The sequence below is a fragment of the Telmatherina bonti genome (assembly GCF_933228915.1).
Source record: "Telmatherina bonti genome assembly, chromosome: 18".
In the NCBI taxonomy this organism is placed as follows: domain Eukaryota; kingdom Metazoa; phylum Chordata; class Actinopteri; order Atheriniformes; family Telmatherinidae; genus Telmatherina; species Telmatherina bonti.
The window spans coordinates 8,270,994-8,290,325 of NC_136616.1; the positions used below are offsets into that span (position 1 = coordinate 8,270,994).

General features: G+C 40.9%; 1 protein-coding gene across 6 annotated transcripts in view; it reads left to right on the plus strand.

Moving 5' to 3' along the window:
• nrxn2b (neurexin 2b) overlaps nucleotides 1-19,332 on the plus strand; it is a gene marked incomplete at its 5' end in the record, with an annotated part of 672,833 nt that overhangs the window by 98,894 nt on the left and 554,607 nt on the right. For 2 of the 6 annotated variants that reach the window (XM_079257328.1, XM_079257327.1), the window contains one exon: nucleotides 9,819-9,848. The exons of 3 other annotated variants lie outside the window; for them this stretch is intronic. In XM_079257328.1, coding sequence (XP_079113454.1) covers nucleotides 9,819-9,848 — 30 coding nt within the window. Of the gene's footprint in view, nucleotides 1-9,818; nucleotides 9,855-19,332 lie in introns of all 6 variants that reach the window. One more of the 6 variants, XM_079257326.1, reaches the window with a different exon arrangement.

Sequence of the window (19,332 nt, forward strand, 5' to 3'; positions counted from 1 at the left end):
CATGATGCATGTATTGTTTCATATTAGTTCTATACATACGTTATTGGCTCTGGACGTCATGCGTGTACGTATATTGGGTTCTCTGATGATCTTTCTAACTCTTACTTCCATTTTTGCACAATATTGTCCAAACCACCATCTTTGTGGTGCGTCCTACTACAGTGATGCAGGGTTCTGAACTTTGCAAAGAAGTTTTAGCCTCACAAACACCCCCCTCCATGAATGCAAGTCTTTGCATGAGTTTACCTGACTTGGCAGTGTTCAGAGCCCTTGAAAAAATCTTTCTGGACTTGAATTCATGATCTGGTTAAATAAGTCTCCTTGTCATTTATACCAGCTTTCTGTTGTGAATCCTCTTCCACCAGTAATGCACCAGTCATGCATTACCTCATATGGATGGATGATGGAGGAAAGCACATACTGATAAAGATGCAATATTGCAGAAAAGGTGAAATGAGCTCAAATTCTGGGACAAAGTAGAAATGTTCGACACAAGAGTGAATAGATTAAAGTTTATAAAAAGAGAAAGAAAGGCAGAGAAGTCAATACATGTAAATGTCAGAGCAAAGACCTGGAGAAAGCAGAGGGACATGATAACACCAGTACGGCTGTTGTCATAGTGGGAGATGCTGCCAGTTTCCATGCCAACGTGCTAATGGTAGCAGGTACTTGTGCATCTGAAGGTCTGAAGAGTGATGAATAACTTACAGCAAGGCGAAACTTAGGGAACAATATCTGCGCTGCATGTTGTAAAGGAAGTGTGACGATCTTTCCCTCGTCTCAACGTTGCTGGAAAGACTCCAGTGCCTCCATGAATCCCAGGAAAGTATTGTCCCTTTAAGCTCCATGTGAATAAAGGAGGGAATATTGATGAAAACAGATCCGGATTTCAGGCTTCTACCATCCAGGAAGCATGATTGTGTAGAAATATGGATCATGTTTGAGCTCTCCAGAGACAGCTACGTCAGCTTGTTCTGCTGGTTTCCTCCCTCTTTCCAAACAGAGTCAGGCTATTTCACACCACAGCAGCAGACATTTCCTACACACTGTTTAACATTGTTGAAATATTTGTTTACAAGGTTCAGTACTGTTTAATTTTCTTCTGATCAGCTCGCTCTCCCTCTGTTGTGCTCTTTCTGCTTGCTGGAGCTCAGGAGCCCCTTTGTTTGATTATGCAGAGGACTTCTAGCTTGCTGTTATTTGTTCAGTTAGCGTAATTAGACTTTGGTAAGATGAAAGCAAGCAGCAGGGCTTTGTTTGGTAGCTGAAACTAAAGAATAGGCTGTTGTCTGTGGAGAAAGAGGAGGAAGTGTAATATTCTGCCAGTTTGAACTGATGGTCCCTTTTTCTATTTTCTTTTAAAACATTTTAAGTTGTTTTTGTCTTTCATTAAACTTTTTTATCTCTTTTGAATATGACTATCAGGATGAAAACTAGTGCAAATTAAACGATTTTTAAAAAATCTGACGGAAACGGTTCGATGGTTTTAAAGACATTTAGAGTGTTTGGCATTCATCATTTTATATAACCATCTTCATTTTTATTCACTATTTCAAAGTAGAGAAATCATTATAATACCGTTAGGAAACACCATTTCCGCTGCTGCCTCACTGAATAAGCACATGAAATATGAATAGTTTGTTAGAGATAGTTCCATTAGTTTTGCTATAATTACCCAGCACTCTCAAATGACTAAACTTCCAGGAACACTGCACAATGCAAGGTCTAATGGTGTTTACCCAGAGCAATGAGTCAAATGAAGTTAGCGTGTTGTCTCAGTTGGAAAACATTAATTTTCCATTATGCGATGATGTTGCGGTTACCTGCTGACACCCACCTCCAGTCACAAGGCGGGAGGTTGCCTCACTGGGAGCCACATTTCCTGGAAAACTCCTAACAGTTTCCTCCTGCTTCCCCAGTCCAGATCTGCAGCGCACAGTGTTTCTCTGCGCTGCTGGAGGAGAGAAACAGGGTTGAGCTGCTAAATGCAGGCTCACGGGAGACCATTGTCAAAATGAAGCATTAAGCATCAACAAATGCTGGAGGCAAGGTGCTGTTTGGCTCTAATGTCCCCGCAGATCGCTTCGCCTCTGCCAGGAGCCTCCAGAGCTCTGAGGTTCACAAGCTTTGCTCCTTTATTTAATTATTTTTTTATGTTTTACAGATATGACTTTATTTTTAAAGAATGTTTTATTTATTAATTCCATGTATTATTTATTAATTTGTTTAATTTCATAACTACTAAGTTATGAAATGTTGGATTTTATATATTCATTTACTTAACAGATTTTATGGTTCGATATTTTTCTGTTCTACATTTATTTTTTTTAGCCGTTGTAGAATAACTCCAACAACTTTATTAATGAATGAAGCATTTGATCCTTCTTTATTATGGTTTTACATTTTTACAAATGGTGCTTATTTGCATGTTGTGCTGTTGTAAGCTGACTTCCCTCCTCCATCAATACCTTTTCCATCCTAAGTGCTGTTGAAATGATAGCGCCTTATAAAAGGTAGATGACTGGAACAAAACAACAGAAGCTGCATGACATGCATGTTGTTGCTCAGCACTGTCTGCAGCTTCAGCTTCTGTAATGAGCAGAGTCCAGAAGTGGCAATCAGGAGCATTTATGCCATGAAATTGGCTGGTGAAAGAGGGTGGATGGAGCAGGGAATGGTTGGTGCGTACATCTGTGACATTGGCAGTTGGAGATTAGGACGAGGAGAGAAAGGACAGATGGATTCTCTAAGAGATCTCTTTGGGGACTGCTGATGAGTTTTGACCTCATAAACAAAAGGAAAATAAAGGTCAGATGGTGAATTTATTGGGGTTTTTGAAAGATGAACGTGGCGTGGCTTCTCCAAAGAACAAACGTTGGAAACATAACTGGGGGGATGCAAACAATGGCACCAGTTTAACTCTTTTTTAACATCAAGATGCTGAGATTCCTGTATGTTTCCCTCAGTGCTTGCAGAGCTCCTCCTCTGACGTGCATTTATTTATAACATGCGGCTGTAAGTCTCCAGTCCCTCTGAGAATCTTTAGTCAATCTTGTGTAAATTAGCATAAGTGAAGAAATCATCAACAATCCCTTATGTGTGTTAACTCCTCTGCCTGCAATGTGAAATTAATCCAAGTTCTCCATCTTGACATATGGCAGTCCAATTTATTTATGACTGTTTAATTAAGACGGAAGAGCAACTGTAAGATCTCTCCCCCACCAGTCCTCAAGACGCTGTGATTCATTTTTCATAACCTTTTTCATGACTTATAATGAACGCAAAGTCTAAGTTTTACTTGCACAGTTAATATGAACATATAAAGAAGCACAATGTCTTCATTTTGTCCCGATTTCCCTTTGGGGTTTTTATGTAAAGAATGAATTTTTTGTAACGCAGTCAACATCTGATATATATACACAGGTTGCACAAGCTTAATTTTTCTTAATGGATAACATTTGTCCTGGTAATTATGACCTTGAATGATGTTTTTACACCGCTCATGTTGCACAGTAATAAGGCAAAAAAGCTGTTTTTGATCATCTCTCATAGTTGTGTGCTTTCATACACATCAGCTGCACTGTTAGCACTCTTAATGATGTTTTATGTGTCTCACTGTGTGACTGTAAGTTTGAATCATGATTTGACAGGCCTTCAGACGTCCAGGGGTATTGCCCTGACAGATTATGACTGTTGGTACTTGGTAAAGTGGAAAGCAGCCATAAAGATTTAATGCTGCACTTTATGCTTCACCTGGGGTCAACTGTTCCCTGTGGTATTTCCTGGAAAATCAAATGCATGCTTAGAGACACACACACAAGGAAGACGACTGTCATATGCTGAGAAGGGAGTTTTCTTGTCATGGGTGGTGGAGGAATGGACCCGAACGCAGAGATGGGAGGCAGATGCAGAACCAAGATGTTTTAATTCCAACTTGACAGGGAAAATAGGGTTGTTTGACACACAATAAACCAGAGGATACAAAACTGCAATGGAAGGGTAGAAATACACACATAGAGTAACAAGGGAGAAATGAATCAGAAAATCCAAACCAGGAGAGCTGATGCACAGGAAGCAAACTGGGCGATGTTACACAGGGAGCTAAACTACAAAATAAGACAGAAATAAACAAAAGACAAAAAGTCCAAATCATGAGATCTTTCCCCTGAGCTTTGGTTTACAACATTGTTGTTTGTTTTCCATCGAAGGAGTGTTAGTAGGAATATATGTGCCAAATTACAGCGTGCCATCAGTCTTTAGTGTTGTTCAGTGTTATATAACCCTGATATCACTGCTATCTAGAGCCTTAAAGACAGTTTGGAACCCATACCGATCCAGACCAAGACTACATGTTATGATAATATTTTACTTGTTTCTTATTCTTGAGTTGCACACCTTTACCATTTGTTCCAGTCTGATCAGTTATTTGTTTAACTATTACATCAACCATCAGTGTGGGAAATCAGATAATTGTTAATGCTCGATAGACTGCAATGATTTGCAAATCTTGTATTTGTTCCTAATAGAACATTAACAACACACATTATCACATGTTAAAAGAGACATTTTGCTATTTCATGGGAAGATTATTATGAATCTGATGCAGCAACACATCTGTAAAATATTATGACAGGAGCAGGAAAAATCTGTAAAATGTTAATCCTAATGCAAACTTTTTAAATGAAATAAATCCTTCCAGACATTAATCAAACCCGAGTTTACAATATTAACATCTGTGTCTATTATCTGATTTACTGGTTCACATTTCAGCTTTAAAAGATGCTGTTTTCTAGGCCAATTTTGTTCTTCAATAAAAATGCGATTAAGATGAATTAATTCCAGTTAGGCTATAATTAATGACATTAAATTCATTTAAACATCTGCTTTACATGATGTTAAAGTGCTACATTTTACTACATGTGTCTTTCGGTGAACCAGAGCTTTCTCTGTGTTAATAAAAGCAATGACAGACATGGAAGCAATAGAGTAGGTGTTCATAGCCCTAACCCTTTATCTCTTTCTTTCTCTTCCTCATAATAATATATATCTGCAATGAATTATTAAAGCTCCCTCAAATCTGCCAGAGATTCAATATTACTTAGGCTGTTCAAAGACACTACATTATGCATCGGCCACGGACACAATGTTCATCCATACTGAACAGTTTTCAAATATCTGAAAGCATGTTTGGACAAAGTGTCTCTTTCTGTCTCCAGTTCTGATAAAAACCAGCAGGAGTTTGATGGACAGCATGTAGTTGTGTTCCCAAACATACAACAAGCCACATAAAAATGACTCATTTGACGATGTTCTTCCATTTAGTCTTCTTGCCTTTTGATAATAGTTACACCTGTTGTGTAGACGTTGAGAAAATCAAATAGTATTTAACGTGTGTGTGTGTGTGGGGGGGGGGGGGGGGGGGGGGGCGGGTAGTGAGAGCAGAGCAAGTGTAAAGAGGGTTAGAATAAGAGATAATGATGATGACTCCCCCTTAGTGGTGTGTTGCTGCTGCTGTCCTGACACACAACACATCTGTTCATTTGTGTGTAGAATGATTATGACCATGATGTGTAAATATGTTGCGAGGCTGTGATGGATTAAAATAATATGATTCTTCAGGAAAATGCCGTCTGCCCTCTGCAGGACTTATGTAACAGAATCAGTCCTCAGTTCCTTAACGGCAGATTTGGGCATCGCTGTATCTATGCACTGAAGTCTTCAGTTTCTAAAATGGTAGCAGTCTCCGGGCCAAGAGGAGACTGAGAAAGTAGCGGATAAGGATGCAGAGAATAGGAGGCAGCTGCAGATGGCTAATGGAGGGCTGCATGTGGAGAAAGGCAGGAAGAAAAGGTGGAAATGAAACTGGCGGAACAGAGGGGGACAGCAGTCTGTTGTCAGCAAGCATGTCTCCTCCTAATGACAGAATTATGACGCTGCTCCATCTGCCACTCAATCATCACCAGCCAATCACAGACGCTCTCCAAACGGCGCCGGTTCCATTTGGCACTCCCATCTGTACTCGCCACACAATTAAGGATCTAATCAGTGCTCAGATGTCAGAGGGGGGGGGGGGCAGAATCTTGGATGTCATTATGTTCCCAAGACGTGTCAATACTCCTTCTACCTGTTATAGTGTGATTTTCTCGTTTTAGAAAACGATTGAAGCTGAGATGGGCCGGACTTTTCTCTCTGTCAGTCAAAGTTTATAGTGTTTTGCAACAACCAAAGTTGGTCAAAGTGTTGAAAAAAATAAATGAAAATGTAGTGCACTTAATCACATGATGATCAGTACGTCAACGGCAACGCTTTTAGCTGAGCCTTCAGCCAGGGCAGGTCTATGATGGAACGCACCTCCGGGGCCAGAGGGTTCCAGAGTTTGGACCCTGCCACTGCAAAGCCACTGTTTGCACCTGGATTGTGGGACCACCAGCAGGGGTTGTTGAGAGGAGCACAAGGATCTACTGGGCTGGTGAGGGCTCAACGTATCGCACTAGGTGCAAGGCCATGAATGGAGGAAAAACCAACCAGCAGGATTTTGACCTGACTTCTGAACTGGACTGGGAACCAGTGTAGTGAACACAGAACAGGAGTGATGTGGGCATGTTTCCGGGTGTTGCTAAAAAGCTGCATTCGGCACCAGTTGTAGGGCAGAGAGGCCTGATTTAGTCCAACATAGGGGGCACTGCAGTGGGCCAAGCGTGAGCTGATGAAGGCACAAATTGTTTTTTCCAGGTCATTACTTTTTGTCTCCTTTATTAATAAAATATGTAAATCATGCAGCTTCCTTTGTCTTAAAGCTATGAAGCGTCCAATCCATTGCTCATGCCAGAGACCATTGGTATGCATGTAAGTGTGTGTTTAGCTGTTTAAGGGGCAAAAAGCATGATGCATTTGCAGGTTTTAAACCATTTTTCCAGCATTTGTCATACTTGGGAAAGTGTCTCCATTTGTTCAGAGCAGGCTTCATGTCATCTGCACAGCTCTCTGTGAACCTTTAGGTTGTGGATGTGCCATTGAACAAGTTGCTGCCATTGATCTGTTTTCCCTTGACTTTCTTCCCTTTGTCTTGCCGTCTCCTCTTTGGCCTTTTCTTGACTCACTCTTTCCATGGAACGGTTCCACTGGTTCTGCCTGAGCTGCATTAGGTTGGGCCGGAGGATGGTGAAGGTGCAGAGTGCATTTGAATGATTTGGTATGCAGCGACAGCGCCATTCTGTTTCATTGCAGGAGCCTCTGTCTTATCTTCTTAATGGATTATGAACGAGGGAACAAAAACAGAAGGTGGCAGAGTGAGAATGATTAGACTTTGTGCAAAGGGCCGGCAGGAAACGGACTGCTGCCAGATGAATAAATAACTCAGCACCTGAATCACAATCACACAATAACAAAAAAAAAAAAAAAATAGGAGGACAACAGGAAGAGCTTATGGTTAAAAGTGATTTAATTCTCTGTAGCTTTCGTGCTCCAAAACACCTTTACAACCAGTAGGGATACCTCAGACAGGTTGTAAAATAAGAGCTTGAGCATAAATATGAACACTGTAAAATAACAACTTATTTTTTTCAAAAAAACAAAACAACCCTGCGCTCTTTATCTGGAGCACAGTGTAGATGACGTAAAACTTAGAGCTACAGCTGCTATGCACTTATGTATATGTATATGTGTGCGACAGGATAAATAATCTAAAGGACTTTCAGACCTCCAGTGGACGGCATTCATTAAAATGATGCATTCATCTCTCGCATCAGAGAGAAAAAGAAGCAGTAATTGTTTGAGAAATCGCAATCACCAACTCGTCAGTTAGACATTCGTTGGCCAAAATACTCAGATTTACATCTCTAGATTTACTGCACAGGTATGCTAAAGGTTTGATTGTGTTTAGCCATTCATGCGCTCCACTGAAGACAGATTCCCTGCATCCTTTATGTGCAGAAGTTTGTCAGTTTCCCTGGATCTTGTGGATGCTTCTCCAAGGTGGAGCATCACCGCTGGTGGCAGTGTTTAGTCATGAAGCTGATGTGGAAACAAAGGGGAAGCAGCAGTCGTGATGTTTTTAATGGCTGCTCAGATAACTTCCATCTACTCAGCTGCTTTTTTAAATGTCTGTCTCTGTGAATGAACCTCATGACTTCCACCACTGTCACCATGTTGGTTGTTGTCTAAAACAGATACTGGAAGTCGAAGGTGAACTTTGAACTCAGTACTGCCCTCTAGTGGATGTACTGCCACACAGCTATGCCAATGTAAAGGATGCATGGAACTAGGAGGGCCAGTTGTCTGAAAAGAACCTAAGCAGCATAAATAAGCCTATGGAAGGTGTTGCTTCATTTTGGTGCAACAGATTTCTTCTACTTAAAAAGCTGACTGATTCCCATTTCTAGTTATCTCTATGTCTTCTGCATTAACATGAATGTTTATTTAATGACCATCAGCTGGCTGAAAATATTTGTTTCCTTTAAAACTTGGCTTTTGAGCCTTTGACACTCTCAAGCGTGAACATTTTCTGCCTGTATGACTGCTCTTCATGCTGCAAAAGAAATTTCTCTGAACAGAGAACAAAACCCCTGAGTTGCAGCACGGCTTATCCTTGATACTAAAATTGCTGCTTTGAGTGAGCTGTTTGGTGGTAATGCCAAGAGGTTTATGTTTGAAACGGTATTGATCAGAGAAAGACAGATTGACTTGAAAAGATTTGACCTTTGGAATGTTGTAGTTGAACAGATATAACGCTGTTTATATCCGAGCCTGCCTGGAGATAAATCCATTTCCCTCAGTCATTTGGGAATTAACTTTGCTTTAAGCTATGGTATTTAATTTTTCATGGTAGTTGTGTTTCTGTGTTAAATGGTTTTCGGTCCACAAGCCGTGACGCTTTGTGTTACAGTTGGGGGGGGGAGTCTTTTGCAGTACATGTCGTAGTTGTTGTAGACATGTGCGTACTTCTGCCCTTGGGTTTTGTCAGGAATATGTTCTTATTCTCACACTGTATGGTGTAAATAAGTAAGAATAAGAAGCAATAAGCCGTTGTGAACAGATGACTGTCTGTTTGTGTGTGTTTGCACACAGGTTAGCTGAAAGATCCACCTTCCACAGGATGGCATTATAGCATATGTGAATGGTTTGTGTGCTCTCTGCCTTTTTCAGGTGTTTTTTAATGACATTTGTTCAGCAGCAACAGCAGACAGTCATTGTGGGCGGCTTTTTTTCCCATTATTGATCTGCATGTTTGGATGGATGTGTGCACAAAAGCTTACAGTTGGTTAGATTGGTATTGAAGGGGCTGTTGTGATGCTGCAGGCTTATATTGGATTGCAGTTTTTTTTTGTCTTGGCATTTTTCCCTCCCCTGAGATGCATCTCTGACACCTCTTAGGGAGACCTTGCAACCTTGCAGTTCTGATTCTTGTTTTCTGATTTGAGTTCAGTCAGAGACGAAGAATTCAGTTCAAGCCTTTTCTGCCAAACAGTTCTGTGTGTTCCATAAGTACTCCAGAGGAAAAAAAAGCATTTGTGTGAGCAATAGCCTTCGGGGGTTGCGCCAATGAAAATGCTTTTTTTTCTAAACACCCCACACCTCACTCAAGAAGTGTTTGCTTGCTTTCTGTTACTATTTGCTCTCTCTCTCTATCTCTCTCTCTCTTCCTTGTTTTCTTTTTTATTTTCCTCCTTTGGTTTGAACTCTGACATCCAAGTCTGCCCCAGGATGTCTGTCACAAACTGCAGTCCAACGTTGTGACAATGCTTTTTTTCTTCCCGTGCCTTTTGTGACCTTCTTTTCTTCCTCTTTCTGTTCTTTTTTTCTGTTTTTTCCCTTTCAAGGTCTGGCGCACCTGACGTTAAACGACCAAGGTATGGGTTCACTCCTTTTTATTTTGGTTCTTTTTTCCCCTCCCGTTTTACTTTCTTTTTTCTCTCCCTTTTTAAGAGGAATTGACTCAGCCTCTTTGCTCCCAGCCGCTCGAAACAGCTGTTCTCCCCGCCAACTTCCTCGTCTGCTTTTTTACCTTCCCCTCTGTGCCATATTCTTCCATTTTCCAAATCCCCCTCTTACGTTTTGAGTCCTTTTCATCTTTACCCCTTCGTCACTTTTCACATCTCCTCCATGTTTTTTGGTTTTGCCACCCACGTCCTCCCTTTCCTTGCTGCCATATCTCTGTGCTTTAGATTTTTTTTCTTTCTTTTGTGACCTTTGCCAATACGTGTCCCACCCTTTGTCCTGTCCTATGGCTCACGTCCTGGACTTCACCTCTGACCACCTTTGACCCCAACGACCTGACCCCGGGGGCTGAAGGTAACACTTTTCTGCTATCCTCTTCTGCTTGGGTTTAAAGGGAAGAGATGAAACAACAAAACAAAAGAAAAGGGAAAGTAAAGAAACTGTTGAAATGTGTTTGTTGGTCAAAGTAAAAACAGCAAATGTGTTCTGGCTTCCATTCACTAACACTTCAAGGTGAAAGTGTTGTCGAATGTGCAGAGTTTCTCATCACCACTCTGCTTACATTCCTATTGTTTGGCAAAGAGATTCTTCTAGAGGTCAACTGTTTAAATCCTAACCAATGCTGAATTATAAATGCTCTTCTCATGATGTATCTGCAAATGTTCTGACACTGAAATGAACACTGGATGTTTTTTTATGCTATGCTTTTTGTCTTTCCAGCACAATCACTCCTCACACACTAGCTTCTTCTGTTCAATAACTTACTCTAACCTTAGGTTTAATGGTACATGATGTGTATTCAGCCTAAACTCATTTTAAACCTCACAGTAAGCATTAATCTGAATGTTTTGTTTTCCTGTAGACCTCCCAGTGAGGAACACTATTTGAAAATGGTGTTAAATGCTTTGAACTGGTCATTTTGTCCACTTCTGCCATTCTAGCCTCTCAGAAGCTAGAAGAAAACTTTCTTCACTTTAAGCAACACTTGGTTAAAGTTTGAACTGCTCGGTCATTTAGACATGTCTTAACACAATCTATAGAATCTTTCTGAAAAGAAGGATATAGATATAAAATTAATGCCTTCACTGTATTGATCTGATTAATCTTTTAATCTTTCTGCGCTGTCCAGCTTGATGTGGTCACATTCAATTCTGTGCCAATGATGTGGACACAGTGCTTGCTTTGCCACACAGGGACCTATTAGCCTGCAAATGCAGTTCTGGCACCCTTTTCTCACAGCATCCCCCTGAAATCCCTCAAAGGGTCACAGTTATAAGCCTATTTCTGGTCCATAAAATGTACATGGAGTGACTGGTCCAACTTCCACCCCCTCAGCAACTCTGCGGCCCACTATTCCACAACCAGGACAAAACTCACAACATTAAATATAAGGTTTGTGCCATGTGAGCCTTCTCTCCAAAATGAGGGAAACTGGGAAGAATAATTCCTGGACATTTGGAGCACACTCACTGGTCTCAGGAAATGACCATTTTAAAAAAGAAGTATTTTGTTTCTGGTAGTTCTTCCAGTGGGATCTACAGACAGACAGACAGACAGACACGGCGTCATTCATAGCTCTTGTTTAACATAATGAAGGGGAAATCCATTTTCTATTGCAGAAAATGGATTTCATTTTAGCCCCAAATCCAGGGCTAAAATGTAACTTTCTTGCAGGTCAGATCAATATTATTTTAGCTCAAGGGTCACATAACACTATTTAAAAGGTAATAGAGCTGCACAATTAATCATTAAAAGAATCACCATCTCAATTCATACTTGTATACAATCTCATTTTCAAATGACGACGATTTAAAAAACAACAACAACAAAAACAAAAAGACCACGAATGTAGCCCATTTTGAACTGGGATATCACCTGCATCAAAACAAGCGCTCCCTCTTTCTACCTCAACAAATAACAACGGCGGATCCTTAAACCACGTGACGCAGATGCCGGTTGTTAGGAAAAAACCTGGCGACTTTCTTGCTACATCTGGCGACTTTCCAAACCCCCTAGCAACAAATCTAGTGACTTTTAATGGAGTTATTGGAGACGTTTCTGGTGTTTTGGTGACCGGCTTGAAAGCACATATAGTTTAGCTGTTACTGTCAGGAACGAGCAGCGGGAGCCTCTCCCTATCATAAAGCACTCCCAGCCAGTCAGAGGAGCAGAGAGGACACCTGCACAAGTCCACGTGCACAGTCACAATGAATAGTGCATGTGCAAATCCACTGCTGATCCCACCCTGGCTTACAGAGTGGGATGTAAACTAACATCATTTCTGTTTTCTCTGTTTGGTCCATTTAGATTGTTAATGTCCAGTTTAAACTGTCGGTCCAGTTAGGAGTTTAAAACATTATGTTTTTGCCAACATATGTTCATGTTTTACTTTGACTAAAAACAAACAAAAAGTAAGAAAACTACAAAAACAAACAAACAACACCAAAACAAAGTAACTCTGCCAAAGTGTCTCCTTTGGGTCACTGTGCTGTTTCAAAGTAAAGAAAGTAGTGGCGGTTCTAAAAGTAGCTAGAAGTTGCTGAAAGACGTCATCAACTAATTTGCAGAATTGGCCATATGCGTGTAATGTAATGGATGGTGGATGTACAGAGTTCTGAACATTTAACCACAAGATTCTGGATCTGAAAAAAACAGCATTTCCCACTGTGGTTAAAACTATAGACTGTATATAGAGATGGGCGGAGCCTCCGTGACGTCACCCGTAGGTTTCTGAAGAGCTGAATTGAAGCTCGGTGGGCGGTTCCTACCATTGCCATCTTGGCAGGGGCATGTGCGTTGTCTAACCTGGAAAATACAAATATGGGCAAAGAGGTGGAGCTGAGAGGGGGGCTGTGAGCTTCATGGTGGATGATTGACATCGAGCAAACTCTGAGCTTTCTGTAGCTAAAAGCTAACTGAGCTAACCCCAAGATAACGGGCGCTAACCAGCTAACAGAGGTAGCGAGCTAAAGCTAAGTCACGTTGTTAACTGGCTAAAAACCGTGGTTGTTCTACGTTCTTCTGACTTGAAGCCAGAGATTGGTACCTGTAAATCAAAAGGACACGCCCCTAAATATTAGTTAGAAAAAAAAATCATTCCCCCCACAGTTGTCATGAAGGTAAACCTGACCTATTAAACCCAAAATGGATTTTTTAACCAGGCTGTAATCATGTTTATTTCTGCCATGAAGTTGGTCTTTTTAAAATGGGAGTGGATTCACTCTGTTTTAAAGCCAACCCCTAGCGGATGAAAGGGGAACTGCAGTTTTATGCACTTCCGCTCGGTTAAAACCCCTGTTCAAGAGCTAGAAGTTATTTGAAATGTACATGAATACCCTGTGTAGTACCTGACCACCCAAACTGGCTCACCTTATGCTTGAATCCAAACTGAAGTTACAATTAACAAAAGGTATGGAACATAAATTCTGCCTTGTAAATATACCATCCAGCCATCCATATTTCTAACCACTTTGTCCAATTCATATTCACTGGAAGCTGAAGTGTATCCCAGCGTATCATTGTGGAGAAGCAGATACACCCTAGACAGGTCACCAGTCCATCACAGGGCCACACAGAAACAAACCATTCACACTCACACACTCTCAGGGACTGTTTAGAATAACCAGTTAACTTAACATGCATGTCTTTTGACTGTGGAGTACCTGGTGAGAACACACATACATGGGAAGAAACTGGACACAGAATCCACCCCCCCCCCCCACCCCACCCCACCCCTCCCCACACACAGCATGAAAAACTGCAACCTAATGCAGATAGACTATTTTCATTTTATTTAAGACATTGCAAATAATATACCTTTCATGATTTTTATATTGGTCTAAATGCATCCCTTTTGCCTAAAATAGACCCTCTGGTGTTCGGCCCTCACACCATATTTTTGCCTGCTGCAACACATCTGTCTCAAATGAAAGCATCATTATGAGTGTCTGGGCAGAACTTTCCTTTTTAAACAACTTGATGACAAACCACTGGGGCTCAAACGTGATTAAATCAAGTGTATCACAGCAGGAAAACATGTAAAACCTGCTCCTTCCTGTCTGAGAGGAGATGTGATCCTTGCCTTACAGTTTGAGGGTTTTTCAGGATAAGCAAAGATCAACCAACTCAGAGCTCATTACAGGATTCAAATGTAAATACATAAATAAATTTAAAAAAAAAACTAGGCTCCTCTCTGCAGCACAGCAGCTACCTTTTTAACTTGACCTAGCACTAGTTAGCAGCTCATTATTCATTATACATGGCTCAGCACCAGACAGTTGCCCAGCAGACATTCACTGCCAGCAGATGTATTTCTGAGCATATCCCCTCATTCTCATGCAGCTTCATCTCTCAATCCCTTTAAGATTTCTCACAACCCTCTGCACCTTTATATCACAGCCTTTGATCCATCCTAAACTGGGTTGTTTGTTTACCAGCCACTCCAACATAAGTAGAAAAGCACACACTGACAACAGAACATACACAGGAAACTTGACACATGAGCAAGTTTTTTTTAACCACCTTAAACTCAACTTTTATTTGATACTTCACAAAAAGAAAGAAAAAGCCTTGCATTTCTTGTGAACTTCTTGGTCAAGCAGCAGGACGGGAACTTCTGTCGCGACTGTAACTATGACAGCATTTGTACTTATGTAGGCGAGAAGGCATTATGAGATGAAATGAAGCAAGAGCCACTTGTCTGGTGGGAAGCATTAAGAAAAAAAAAAGGTCAGACATTTTGGTGTAGATCTGAAAGGTTGTTTGAGATTAGATTTAAAAAATAAAACTGTTTTTGTCATCAGAGCAAACTGCATGAAATCCACAAACAACATTCTATTTAGATAAAAAAAAAATACATTAAAGGGGGAAAAAAGTACCTGTTTTTTATACATTAATAACATTGTTAGTATTTACTTAAAAAATTCAGAAAATGTAAATTTTCCAAGAATTCTTAAACGTGTCTTCTGAGGTGGGAATGTGAGGAAAATCCATGATTTTAACAAGAACAACAACAACAAAAAAAAACAACTCAAAAACTATTGATAAGTTTTATAAATCATTCTTTTTGCAGGTGCCTCAGCCAACTCATAAGCAGACCAAAAAAAATCAATGTCAGTCCTCTCTCAAAGCCAAGGCTGCCCTTCACAGCTTTAAGAAGGACAAACTCCAGGCCTTAGTCCCCATTTCCCTGAAGTCTGATCCCTATCTGACTGCCCTAAGACAGCTTTCAGTCCCTCACAGCAGGCAAACTGCGATGAAGGAAACATTTTCATTATTTAACAATAACGTGGCCATCATTTGAGGGCAACTTAAAAATGACTATTCCCCCTGTTCCAGGCAATCATCTGTGTAGTTGTTTGAAACTTTTCTTCTTCGAGCTCAGAACAGACAAAATAAGTAAATCAGAATTCAGATTTACTGAATATATATATATATATATATATATATATATATATATATATATATATATATATATATATATATATATATATATATATATATATATATATATATATATGTATATAGTATGTGTACTACTGTTTCTTTCACCCTCCAGGCCTTCTCCAGGTCTTCCTTGAAGCCTTGGTACTTCTCCAGTTGCTCCTTTTTCCTGATATTTCCATGGATACATGGATCACTATGGCTTTCCTCTGCTGCTTATCCATGATCACTATGTCTGCTTGGTTGGCCACCACCATTTTATCTGTCTGGATCTGGAAGTCCCAGAGGATCTTAGCCCTCTCATTCTCCACCACCTTGAGGAGAGTTTCCCACTGGGACTTAGGGGTCTCCAGTCCATATTCTGCACAGATGTTCCTGTACACTATGCCAGCTACTTGGTTATGACGCTCCATGTATTCTTTGCCTGCCAGTATCTCGAACCCTGCTGTGAGGGGCTGGATTGGAATTTATCTGGGGCAGTTTTCCTGGTGGCTTCTTCATGGTTGCCATTCCCCTGTAGTATGCCCAGGTACTTGTAGCTTTCCTCCACATCTGTTATCCTGCCCTTGGGGAGTGCAATGCCCTCCATATGGATTACCTTCCCTCTCTTGGTTATCATCCGCTCACATTTCTCCAGTCCGAATGACATTCCGATGTCCCTGCTGTAGATCCTGGTGGTGTGGATCAGTGAGTTGATGTTCCGCTCACTCTTACCGTACAGCTTGATGTCATCCATATACAGGAGGTGGCTGATGGTGGCCCCATTCCTGAGACTGTATCCATAGCCAGTTGGCTTAGTTGGCCGAGGGGGTTCAGGCCTATACGGAACAGCAGCAGGGAGAGGGCATCTCCTTGATATATGCCACATTTGATGGAGACTTGTGCAATTGGCTTGAAGTTGGCCTCCAGGGTGGTCTGCCACAGTCTCATTGAGTTTGCAATAAAGGTCCGTATGCTGTCATTGATCTTGTACAGCTACAGACATTCTGTCAACCAGCAGCTGGTGTTTGGCTCCTCTGGTTCCTTTGCCAATGCCTTTCTGTGTCTCTGCCATGTATTGAGCCATGTACCTACTTACCTCAGTCACTATGATGCCTGACAGGAGCTTCCATGTCGTAGAGAGGCAGGCCATCGGCCGGTAGTTGAATGGGACTGATCCCTTGTGGGGGTCTTTCAGTATCAGGACTGTTCGGTCAGCCATTCAGGGTGAGTGCCATCCATCACGAGTTGGTTCATTTGTGCTGCCAGGCATTTATGGAGTGAAGTCAGCCTCTTTAGCCAGTAGGCATGGATCATATCAGGGCCAGGAGCTGAACACTTCTTCATACCTGAGAGTCTATGCTGGATATCTGCCACCATGATGGTAACTGGGCCTTGTTCAGGGAGGGAGCTGTGGTTTGCTCTGAGGTCTTTTAACCACTGTGCTTCACTCTCATGTGATGCCTCCTTCTCCCACATGCCTTTCCAGTATCCTTGGCCAGTCTAGGTCGGTCAGCTTGTGTATTGTTACCCTGCCACTGGGAATACACTTAAGCTGGGCTAGTGGAGAACAGCCAGTTTATTCTTCTGGCCTCAACTTTTCTTGTGTATTTCTTAAGTCACACAGCCAATGCTAGTTTCCAGGACCTCAGAACTCTGGTAAAGAACCCAAGCTTTTTTTTTTTCTTTTTTTTTTAATGCCCTTAAAGTATAGCTCTATGGCTGTGACAGTTGTAGCTTAGAATTAACATGATCAGTTTGCTCTGCCTTGGATGCTTATGGCCCACTTGGAGATAGGACTGTTAATTTACTGTTAGCACCTGCTTATTTGGCCTGGGAAGCAGAACCCAGCCATTGTCCCTCATTTTGAGGTCTTTCTCATGACTGTTGTAGCTTCTAATTTAATGCATTTCTCATTTTGCATTCTTTAGCCCATGTAGTAGTTATGGGTTTTTTCTAATAGTACAAAAAAATTCTACCTAAAGTACAAAACATTTTATGTTTATGCATGTTAGAGCACTGCTGGGACAGTGTTATCATACAAGGAGATCTGAAAGTGACAACTTGCCGATGGAAAAGACATGCAGGCCAAGGCTTCATGTCCTTTGCAGCAGAGGAGTCACATATCATGATGTTTAGACTTAATGGCAGTGTTGTGCAGAGACCATTGTCCTCAAAGCTAAAAATGGGCACATGGATCACACAGATGAAATATCAAGCACAGTCTGGTTGATCTACAGCAACCCATATTCATAAAGAATGCAACATGGCATAAGAACATACCAAATCATCGTCCACTCCTCATATCTTTGTTAGGGGACAGTATAACATGTAACCTCATGCAGCGCCTTTTGCTTCAGTTTTAACTTCCTCTCCTAACGAGGAATCTCTGCAGAACGAAATATCACTGATAAACTATAATCTCATGCACATAAAATATGAATACGTATAGAGGGGGTCAAAAAGTAGGTCATCTCACAGTCTATCTGGAAACCACGTACTTAAATGCCTTTGTGCTCTCATTTAGTAGGTTATTGGTTATATATTTTACATGCACACTACCCAAGAAGCTAGGGATATTCAGCTTTGGGGTTGAATATCCTGAAAATGTTGGAAATATTGTAATGCATGAATGGAGGACATTTAAATAGAATTACAGTGATTATTTAATTTCAGACAGTTTATTGAAACACAATATAACGACAGTGGGAAGTATACCACTAGATGTAAAAAACTATGGTGAAGTAACTTTACATGTCTGATGATGTTGACATCTAAACAGCAAGATGAAGGCATTTTTTGTGGTTAATCACTTACAGATCAGCATGCTATTCAGTCAGTCCTTAAACAGTGAAAACTTTTATTCAAAATTTTAGAGAAAGGTGAAATAAGTTCAGCTTTAAAGGTTTTTATACATTTTGTTTCATTCTGACATCATCAAGCTGATCATCCCCCTACTTTTTGTCAGTATACACACAGACACCTACACACACAAATTGTGTGTAAAGGTTATGTTAAAATAAAAAGTTGAATAAATCACAATTTAAATTCTTCAGATTATTGTTTGTGTATTTATACTGTAATTGTGCAAAATGATGTAATGTACCTTTTTCATAGTTCAAATGAAATATCTTTATTATATGTCTAATTGCTTCGAGAAACAGAGAGAAACACTGCAACTCGCTGTAAAATGATACAAAATAAATGCACGAGGAGCTCGTTGATAAAAGTTTCTGTCCATTTCCAGTCCAGCTGCCTGTTTTATTTAAACTGACTGAAGAGTGACTGGCACTTTAAGCACTGGGCTTTTCATATAGAAACAACAAAAAGCCCGGCATACTTTCTCCGCTCAGGACACTGTGGGGTTAAGTAGCGGCTGTAACTTCTGAGCAGTGTGTCCAGAGACACACAGTCAGTCATCCAACACAAATACACCGTGCACAAGCAAATATCGTTACAAAACCTCCCCACCTCGTCATCAGCTGTTTACTCCTCGTCTTCTAGACTGCCACCTCACTGTTTCGTTGCAGGAGGACATGTCTGAGGGGGCGCTCGTCTGTGTGGATCATGTGACCCATAGCCCTGATGTGACCTAACAAGATCTAAATTATTAAGATTTGTTTATTTTTTTTTTTCTGCTATTTTGGGCGACTGTGACGGATTTTAAGACAACACACACACATGCAAAAACAACGACATGGACGAAACACCTCCCCCCCAATGCCTGTCCCACACTTTGAGCTACACTAGCTAATGACAGCAGTACACTACAACAATCTAACGTGTGATTAGATTTAATTAGAGATCTTTAGGTCTCTGTCTCAGGCTTCTCAGTTTGTGCTGACATCCGTCTTTTTGCCATGCGTATAACAATATCTTTTATCCAGTACAGCAAGTGCTTATTGCTTCAGCTCAGCAGTCTCCAAGGTGTAGACATACTGTACTAAATAGCTAGCCTGAAGCTGTTTCAGCTTT